The 11,183-nt window shown below is 32.0% G+C and overlaps 1 protein-coding gene across 1 annotated transcript in view; it reads left to right on the top strand.

Annotated features, from left to right (window-relative positions):
• Positions 1–669: 669 nt before the first annotated feature.
• EYS (EGF-like photoreceptor maintenance factor) overlaps positions 670–11,183 on the top strand; it is a 1,737,133-nt gene continuing 1,726,619 nt past the window's right edge. The window contains 2 exon segments of the mRNA XM_077159432.1: positions 670–1,420; positions 4,241–4,354. Of these exon segments, the coding sequence (XP_077015547.1) occupies positions 670–1,420; positions 4,241–4,354 (865 nt within the window).

Genomic DNA, 11,183 nt, shown 5'->3' with positions numbered 1-11,183 from the left:
ATTGTCATCAACAAGCATATAAAGGCTTGTGCTTGTATGGAAATATTAAAAGAAAATTGTAGTTAAACAATTTTTAAATTTATTTTGCAGGTTTTTAAGATGGTTTTCTAAAAGTAATCAGAGGAGGAATACTATTATCTGAAGAAAATTGAAACCATCCATAAAAGAAGAAACTTGGCTAATGTTGTTTCAGTTAACATACAAACAATTCTGAAGTAAGTTTCTGGTTTAATTATTTAAAAATACCAAAACTTATCAGAAGTAGAGTGACAGTACCAGGTACAATACATCTGGCTACATTTTTCCTAGACTTATTTACTCAAAGAAGGTGCCTAGCTACTAGTGACACTGTTTTGCAATGTAGGTTCTTTTAGGGCTGAGAAAACAGATAAGTATTCACTATATTAATAGGTAATTTAGGTAGAACTTTTGTAACAATTTATGTGTTTCTATTAAAAGGAATCTTTAAAACATTTGAATTCTACTGCTTCTTGAACCAAATCCACTGTTATCACAGCCATTTGCACTTTGGGGATAGAATAAAAGCCATTTCACAGGAATCTCTGAACAGAAGCCCTGCTTGGAAATTTTCAGCTCCACTGAAAGAACATTTTACAGCAATTATTTATGGCATTTTCAAGAAGCGCTCTAAAATACAATTGCCTACAAATGACTATCAAATCAGTGATGCTTCTGAGCCTGGTTGTTCTTCATAATTCTCTTATAAATGGAAAAGCAAGATGTAAATTGCAATTGATGAAAGAATGGCAACCACAGTCCACATTATATGTGGTGAATTGGACACTAACAGAAAACATCTGCATGGATTTCTATGGAGATTGTTGGTTCTTGGATGGAAACACTGAAATTAATACTTCAGACCATCATGTTTTTCCTCAGATTTGTCCTTTGCAAATTCAACTAGGAGATAGTCTTGCAATTTCCTCTGAACCATCTCTTCAGTATTCAGAAATAAATTTGATGAATGTTTCTGAAGTAGGTTTCATCAACTGTCTCCAAAATACCACTGCTGAAGATCAGTTACTTTTTGATTTCAAACTAAGTGGGATGCACACTGTTAATCCTCAGTGGCTGAGTGTTGGGGCACATTATTTCATTACAGTAATGTCAAGTGGTCCATCGCTTTGTCAACTGGGACTTCGACTAAACGTGACAGTGAAAGAACATCACTGCCAAGAATCTCTGAGTTCAGAATTTTGCTCTGGGCATGGTAAATGTCTTAGTGAAATTTGGAACAAAACATACAGCTGCCATTGTCAGCCTCCATTTTCTGGAGAGTACTGCCAGGAACTTGATGCATGTGTTTATAAACCATGCCAAAATAAAGACAATTTCATTAATAAAAGAGAAGAATGGAATAAGCAAGGATATGGATGCATCTGGGACCCAATATTTATTGGTAAGATTGTTTAAAAATGAATTTAATATTACTAAAATAGGAAAAGCAAACTGAATTCATATACTCTTAGCATAACAGTATACTTTAAAACATTTTGTGGATTCCTGAAGAAATAAATTTGGATCCTAAACAAAAAAATCCTATCAGACATATCCTAGCTGGGAAGTTTTCGCTTTTTGAAAAAAGACTAATCTTTCCCATCTTCCATTCTTAAGTTCACACATTAAAAATAAGATGATCAGTGTAATTTGTCACTGACTGAGATTCCTAATTTCATGTTATTTGTAGTAAACATTTATGAGGGATGTGTGAATAAAGTGTGTATCTGAACAGAGGAAATTAAGGAACTGCATATTGATTGAAGTTGCTTGAGATAATGAAAAAGTTGGCAGAAACAAAAAAGGTTGTGATCCAAGAGCAATGTTTTTAATAGATGTGGAGTGGGATCTATAAATTAATTGATAAATAATTGATATAAGAATGGAATGAGTATGGTGGTAGTATGATGAATGAGAAACAACAATGAGGAAAGGTTGAGAAAACAAGATATTTGGTGGATAGATGAAACCAGAGCAGGGTTAATATAAAAATGATGGAAGTCACACTGCCTGAAATTCAGGTCTGGGTTTAAGGGAAAATAAATGGTTTTTACTTGAGAGTTTACGAGGAAACCTGGATCATGAGAGGAAAGGTTGAGAAATATAGGGAGTCTTTTAAGTTTAGTGACTTACACAGGACTTTTATTTTTAAACAAGAGTTCCAGAGACCTGGCAAGAAGGATTAAGAGGGAGATAAGTAAAGAAAAGGATGAGATTACATGCTTAGTTGTTAATAATAGTTAATTACTTAATAATTAACTTAGTTGTTAATAGTAGTATAGGAAAACAAATAATAGATGGTAATTTACTTTGCTCATGAGAGAGGCAGGACAGTGAGCAGTCAATAAGAGAGTAGACCAGGCTTAGGGATCTAAGTGTACTTTTGCTGGCCAGCCTTTAAGGGATTCCATAGGTTCCACTCCATGTGCATGGGGAAGACCCAATAGAGCTGAGGCTGTATGATAAGATTTTAATGAGGGCCCTCAATAAGCATTTGTTGGCTCTAAAATTCACCTAAACCGCTCTTTCAAAGTGTACTTTTAGATGCATAGTGTGAAAGTACCAAGGCCATTTCAGAAGTTAATTCCAGCAATATTCATCGATCATTCTCACTCCACAACTGGTATAATATCCTCATTTGAATACTCTGAGATGGGTTATAAGAGGTGTAAATTACTCTGACTTATGCTGGGTTTATCAGTTAATTAAAAGTAAGGGGCAGGCCACGGTGGTTCAGCAGGCAAGAATGCTTGCCTGCCATGCCCAAGGACCCGGATTTGATTCCCGGTGCCCGCCCATGTGAAAAAAAAAAAAAAAAAAAGGAAAGAAAGAAAAGTAAGGTGCATCAGAGAACATGTGAAAAAATTCAAATTGCTGATTTGGGGTGAATAAAAAAGCAATTTAATGGAAAGCTACCAATGTATACATATTAATCTATCCAAAGTGTTTAAGAGATTATTTGGACACAAAGTTTCCATGTATCAAATTATTAATTTGCATCATGCATTTATATTTCATGAAACAATATTCCAATTTTTTCTGTGTAACTGAATAGAATGGTTTTCTTTCTATCAGTATCGATTGGTTTATCTGTCTATCTGAAACATAGCCACAGACGCTTTTAATCATTAAACATCACACATCATCAAAGCACCTAAATATTACTTATTTTCTATGGCATTAAGCATACTTATTTATAAAGAATTTCTTCAATTATAAAATTTGTGAAGATGCAGAGATATATAGAACTATAAAAGAAATTGAGAGTGCTCACTGAGATTTAAACAGTTCCCTACATACGGGGCATCGCTTATGAGAATTCAACTGGTGATGTAATTGAAAAATATTTTAGTGCACAATTATACTTATATGTATTATCATTGTGTTGGGGGTTGTTTGGAGGTAAATGAAGAAGGATGAGTTCTGCACGGGTGCAACAGAGATTCCTGTCTACAAGGAATTTGAAATGCATCAATGATAATGGCATAAGCTGCTCATACATTAAATTAAGAATTCAATTAGAATACGAGGAAAGACATATGGCCATATTATGTACAACTATTCTGTAGCAACAACACTTACCATGCCCCGGGATTTCATGAGAACTTTCCTTTATTATGGCTATTTTGAACAAATATATTATGCAAGTCTATAATATGTAGTATAGGGAGACTATGACATTATGTATAAATGGGATTAGGAAAACTTGATATATCAGCAAAGGCATGGTAGTACAAAATTTACAAATTGTGGACTGCTTCTGACAATTCAGGCAGGCTTTCTTGTCGTTTAAATCATTCCCATGGCTAGGTGGAACAATCCGCTTTTAAATGCTTCAAATTATAAATTGCTGAGGCCATGCTAGGAGTTTATATTGAAGAACTGGTATTTACACCTACTAATATTATCTACTGTCATGCATGCTTAACAATTTAAATTATCATGAAAATTCATGAAATCTCTAATATCAACAATCAGAAAAATATTTGAATATTATAATATGGGGTAATAAGATGAAAAAACTGATGTCACATTTATTAAAAATAAGTTTAGCTTCACATTAAATGCATCACTATGCAGCATAGCTCATAATTGAAATAACATTTTATCAACATTTTGATTTGTTATTAAAGAATTTGAGAAAAATGAACATATTTAACTTTTTATAGGCAATTTAAATAATTGTAAATTAGTGAAAATCAAATTTATTTTGTTTTTATAGGAACAAATTGTTCAGAAATGATTGGCCAATGTCAACCACATATCTGTTTCCATGGGATCTGCAGCAATATTACTGCAAAAAGTTTCATTTGTGATTGTGATGAACAAATTTCAGGTAAAAATGCATATATATATATAAATATATATATACACAGATATGCATGCAAATGCTTTTAATTTTTTCTATTAATTTCAAATTAAAGTTGAAATATTTCATTTATATTGAAGAGCACTATTTTAAGCACAATATATTATGACTTTTCTTTCACAGATGAATTTAATAAATTGTATTAATTTGATTAATATAAATAAAGGAATATCCTGGAAAATATTCCATATTATAAGGAAAGTCTGGATCCAGTTTACCTGTTTTTTATCATGATAAGATATATTTTATTTTTAAGTACTTAAATGTTTTTAGTGGTAATGAACATTGTATACTTAATTATCATAAATATATCTAACATTTCCTTTAGGTAACATATCATTACAGACAAAATTCCTTTTCTGAAAAACAATACATTTTTACACCTTCACAAATAAATTTTTAGAAATGAAATGATATTATTGTTTAGGCCAAAAGTTTCTAAAGTACTTATTAAAGGTAAGCAATGAAGTTACGTTTAAATCATTCCCATTTCATCTTCTGCAGTTTCCCTTGTTTGGACGGAAATGTAGATCACCCTTAGTAGAGCTGTCCCTGTTCAAGATACCTCTGGTTAGTGGTATCTCCAGCCACAATAAGGCACCAAAAGATTCTCTCTGTGGGAGTCAAACAAACTATGCAATTTGCTAACTCCAGAGAACAGTGGCCTCTCTCTGAGTAGTTATATGCAGGCCTTTCCACCTGAGCGAGTTGAAGAAGATGTGAAATTTCGGGATAGCACCTGACCACTTCTCCAGAGAAAGGAGAGCTGTAGTAAGAAGGCTGGTAGAGCCAAGGTAGGCAGTAATAAGTCCAACAACTACTTTCTGAGCAATCTCTTTTTAGATATTTTGTTTCTCTGTTAAGTCTTTTAGACACTTGAAATATGTTATGAGTGGTAAGAGACTTTGCAATATCTTATTACACCCTACATATGCATGGTGACCATAAAACTTATCTTTCAAACATGGGATTTTTGAGCAAAAAGGGGGCTAAAAATAGCTACAGTTATATCATATTTAAAAATATATATTTGTTGCCTTAAAATTTGGCAGCAATGATATAAAATAGCTCTATCTCATTTTTAAAAACACAATCCTTTCTTTTTTTTTTTTATTTATTTATTTTTTAATTTATTTTTTTATTTTTTTACATGGGCAGGCACCGGGAACCGAACCCGGGTCCTCTGGCATCAGGCAAGTATTCTTGCCTACTGAGCCACCGTGGCCCGCCCCACAATCCTTTCTTAAAGAAGATAATTTTAACAATCTATGTGCAACCTCAAAATAGAATTTTAAAATACTACATATTATTTGAATATTAGGAAATAACAAAAGCCAAATTCTGCTTAGCCATATTTATCTCTAATATCGTCACTATTCTTGTATAACAGTAATTTTTCAATATTATTTTATTTCAATTTTCATACAAGTATAAATAATTCTTTTCAAACTTGCCTTTTATGTTTAATAAATTTTAAGTTGTTAATACTGCCTCCTGACACTTTTCTTGAACATGGCATCTTAACTGAAGACACTTTCACTGAATGTGTGCTGAGGTTTCAATTAATCTCCAAAGAAAGTCTGCTAAACAGAGGCTATCCTCCATTCTATTTTTGTATAAAAATATTAAATTCTCTGAAATAAAATATTTTTACCAAAGTCATATTTTTACTTTATTCAAAATTCTTTTCTTTGACAAACACTTCATGAGGTAAATCTCGTGAGGTTAATTATTTCCATTCATGTTTTTCTTTAATGTTTGTCCAAATTGAGATGCTCCGATGCTGTAGGTCTTTTCACTTTCTTTCCATTATGCTCTAGGACAGACATTTACCAATGAAAAATAGAACCCCCTTTAATCGTTTGTTCGCCCCACACTTCAGCTGTTCTAAAACATAGTTTAAAATTTCAAATCTTATATAGTTTTGAACTCTCATCTTTGGATTTGTGTCTTTGTGTAGTTCCGGAAATACATTTTAATGTGTTTTTTTTTTCCCCCAAGAAACACAGATTCACTAAAATTTTCAAAACCTGACTCTTTTTGGCCTTTGTGATTTGTTTGATTAAATTCTTGTGGCACATTTTAAGCAAGATGGAAACCACTTTTAGAGAATTTTTTAATGAAAATGTGAAAAACTTGACTATAATATTTAGGTTTATTTTCAGTCATTCTTCATAGGTGCAAATATTTCTAAAATGAAAATGTTGATGTTCAACAAAGAAAGCAAGTACATTCTGCTATGTTACTTTTTTTTCAATATCAGCTATATCACAAAAAGTATTCAGTCCTGTAAATTGTTACAACTGTTTGGAAATTTTTAACTATAATTTTCATTTTAATTGTGAGAATATCACCATTAGTTTGAATTTAAATGTTAATGATGTATGCACCCCAATGAATTTCAAGTGTATTTCTGCACCATGATTTTCTCATTTTAATTAAAACTGTTTTTTTGCCACGATATACTTAGCAAAATCTGTATTCATAATTTCACCAGAACAAATTATAGTATATTTGAACATTTTAACTGAATTTACAGTAACATTCCTAAAACTGTCAGATATTTTGCCTTCAGCAAAATGAATTTGCAAAGCTTTACTTCGATTCAATGAATTAGATGGAGAAATACAAGTCATTGCTGAAGTTAACTGATTATCTATTTGTAGCCACTGATTTTATTAATATCAAACTGTCAACTTTTAACTGTGTGAAGATCTTCCACTAGTGAAGCCAATACAATTACAACTAACATTTTAATTTTTGTATGTATAGTTAAACCTGTACCTAAAATGAGAAAAATTAATTGTGGGATATTCATTTGATTTATATGAAAAAATATGCTTCACAGAGATATATGCAAAAATAACTTCTGCATCTGCACATATTAACTCATTATGGTTAGCAATCTTCTAAAATACTCACTCACATTTAAAAATAGACAAGCAGTTTTTCAACAAATATGTCTCCTCATTTTCATATAGTTCTTAATACTCCTGTGGTGGATGCCTTGTAGTAACATAATTTGGGAGCAAACTACATATTCATTATCAACTTTCTAGAGAAGCATTAATTCAAAACAATTTTTATTAAAATGTAAATGTTTGAGCTTATTATATTAAATGTATATATTGTGAAATAAGAAATAAGCATTGGTGCGCAATAAAATATGTACATATTTGTAGATTTATACCAAGAGTTGGCAAACATTTCTTATAAAGGGCCAGATAGTTAATATTTTAAGTTTTTCAGGCCATATGATCTCTGTCACAGTGCCTCATCTCTGCTAATTAGCACAAAAACAACCATGTGAAAATCAAATTAAATACGTGGATGTTTACAAAAATAGTTAGTGGACCAGATACAGCTTGTAGTTAGAGTTTGCTGATCCCTAATTTATAATATAATATTCAATTATAAAAGATACAGTAAATGACAAAACCTCTATATTCTATGGCAGGGTTATTTATCCTCTATTTTTATCCAATATATAACATACGCATAACTCAAAACATCCTGTGGCTCCCACTGACCTGTCTTAATTTGGGTTGGCAGGTCAGCAACATTGAATCTTCCCCTTCTTCCAACTGATACAAAAACATGTTAGCTGTATGTGACTGCTTAGGAGTTCAAAATCTTGCAAGCTATCCTTAAATCAGAGAACCTGTACACTCTGTATCATGGAAGCACTGGAAAAGAAGAGGTCAATTGTTTTAGATTAATTTGCCATTTTATCTTTATGTTAAAATAAGAATTCCATTCAATGTTCACATATCTGCATTACTTCTAGAAGAGACGGGTAGATTTTAAAAGAGAACAGGGAGCTCTATCAAACCTATACCTTTTTGTTAAATGAAACTATGAAAAATAATACTTGGTTGCTAAATTATGTAGAAATGATAATAGGATAACTGGGGGATACTGACATGGCTCTATGAGTGTAAACTGGTGCTGTCCTGGACAAACTAACATGCTATTACATGATTTAGTTACTATATTAGAAAGGGATTTTTTTTTTTTTGGCATCTATTGCATTATACAGGGATGTTAAATACTTTGCCCAAAGTGATACAGAGATCATCTACTTACCTGTCTAGTTATAATGTATAACTTCTGTTTTAAAATTGTCATTTCCCAAAACCTTCAGAAATGAACACATGGATTAACTTTTTGCCCATTATAATGAACTGTGCAAATCAATATATATTATCTTATATATGAAATTGGATTCATATATAATTTGAAATTACAGTGTTTTAATATGGCATTTTGAAAGTTCAGAAAATTTCTATTTCCATTGCCTTATTAATCAATGATTATGACATAAGTCAGCCTGTATATCAGGTTGCCATTGTTTTGGAGTGTCATTACGAACTGTCAGTTTTGGAATTCATGCCTTTTGCAATGTTGAAGCTATCAGTTAACCTACACTATTCAATTAAGACTGCAAAGAAGGTATAGAGTACTCCAAATTCATCTGAAATTTAGTGAGCATGTAGAAAACCTAATTCTTGATTTTTAAGGTCCATCAAAATATGGCCAAACATAGTATGAATAAGAATAATTAGCCATGAGGTCAAACTATGATCTCTGACATTACAAAGTAAAATTAAGAATGAAAGGCCTCATCTAAAGCTATATGAAAATGTGTTCCTCCTTGTGATTCTACATTTGAATATGTTACTTATGACTTCAGGATCAATTTTAAAGTTATTTCTTCTATTTTTATAACTTCATAAGGTTTACTGAAAACTATTTTTAAAAAGATATATTTCTTTTCAGCAATTCAAGGAACGATTCAAACATGAACTTCACATAGAAACACGTGATTGTCAGAAATAAGCTTTTCAATCTTAATTTAAGTTTACTTAGGCCTACAAAAAGAAATCATAGTTAAAAGTCTCATTTAGGTTTATGTGCATGGTATAACAGAATTGCCGTTCTCAAGAGAATGATTTAAAGGATGCCCAGCATGGTATTGATGAAAGGGCAATATTCAGAGTATAGTAAACTTGGATATCATTTGGACAAATGACAAGTGGTCCAATCTGACCAATGGAGACTACTGCATGTCTTTTAGTTAACAGTCTATTTCTTTATTTGTACAGCCCCAACCAGTGGGTTCAAACTGGTTAGAAAAGTATTTTGACCACGCAAAGGAAACTGGTAGGAGCTAAATGATGCATCACTTTATCTTTAATAACTGAACGTTACTATTCTCTTAGGATCCACCTTTTGATAGAGGTTGGAAAATTAATCTCAGCCAGTTTAACCCAGTTCTAACCCCCTACCATGTAGAGAATTGAATCAGTCCTTGTTCTCTTGAGTGTAATCTTTTAATTTGGGGAATAGTTTATCAGAATGAACAGCCATACTACTTATACAATCAATGATAAGACAGCATTCATAAAATTTGGAATTATAATTATTTCAAATATTTGTACAATTAATCTGATGCATTTAACAATGCACGCAATTTTTAAGGTGTTTTACTGGTATTGAAAAAGGAGGTCATATAGTTTACTCTGGAGTGTTCCTGCTTTGAAATCACCAAACTTCATTTTAGATGATTTTGCTTGCTTCTGTGACCCCTATGATCATTATCAGCATTGATGGTGATTATACTCCAAGCACAGTATAATCTGCATTAACATAACATTCTGGATCCAGATTCTAAGATGGGTGTTTTCCTTTGCTACCCTATTCTGTCTTGATAAAGGAATGACGCTTTCTCTCTTCTGTCTGATTAGTCTCCCTTGCCCTGTGATAAATCCTCCAATGATTGATTAGCGAAATAAAGCATCCAAGTCTTGCCCACCTCACTGAAAATTGTCTCAAGTGTTGAGATACCTAAGGACATTCTAGAATATACTATGAATAAATTAATGGTAAGTTTATGAGATAGGATGATGATAGTGACATTTTATATTGTTCATATTGGGGAGTGAGAGTGTAAATTGCTCAAAAAATGAGTTTATATGTTCAAAAAAGCATATAATTAAAAACTGTTAAACATATATATCTTGTGGTGTCACCTTGGTTGTCCTTATTTCATTATTCAATAAATAGAAAATTATTGCTAGCTACTTTTTACCATGTGCCTTTTTTTTTTTTAATCAGGGAAGTTATAGAAATGTGATTTAGGAAGTTATAGAAATACGACTATAGCTCAGATTATTTGACTCCAAAGAAAATGATCTTAAACCAACAAGTTATGCTATTTCTATGGTTTATTCATGGAAAGTTAATTAATTACTTAACAGCGAGACAGCAGTAGTTAGTATTTATGTAGACCCACAGTATCCTACAGAACCCAAGAACCAACATGATTTTTTAGAATCATGTGCCCATAAAAGGCATGAGAGGAAGATAGCTTTCAAGCCTCTGAAACTGTGAGCTGACCAATTCCTGTTGTTGAGTTAAGGTATTGCATGATATTTTAGCATCATTTTTCTCTGGATGATTTAATAATTAAAAATTTACTACTGAATATATTGTGCCTGTGCTGGTTTGAAAGGATGTATGTACCCTAGAAAAGCCATCTTTTAATCAAAATCCCATTTCATAAAGGTAGAATAATCTCTATTCAATCCTATATGTTTGAAACTGTAATCAGATCATCTCCCTGGAGGTGTGATTTAATCAAGAGTGGTTGTTAAATTGGATTAGGTGATGACATATCTCCACCCATTTGGGTGGGTCTTGATAAGTTTCTGGAGTCCTATAATAGAGGAAACATTCTGAAGAATGAAGGAGATTCAGAGAGCAGAGAATGCTGCAACACCATGAAGCAGAGAGT

Source organism: Tamandua tetradactyla, chromosome 5, assembly GCF_023851605.1.
Source record: "Tamandua tetradactyla isolate mTamTet1 chromosome 5, mTamTet1.pri, whole genome shotgun sequence".
Classification (NCBI taxonomy): domain Eukaryota; kingdom Metazoa; phylum Chordata; class Mammalia; order Pilosa; family Myrmecophagidae; genus Tamandua; species Tamandua tetradactyla.
Note: the sequence above shows the minus strand (reverse complement) of the source record. Positions and strands in the feature narration are given on the sequence as shown.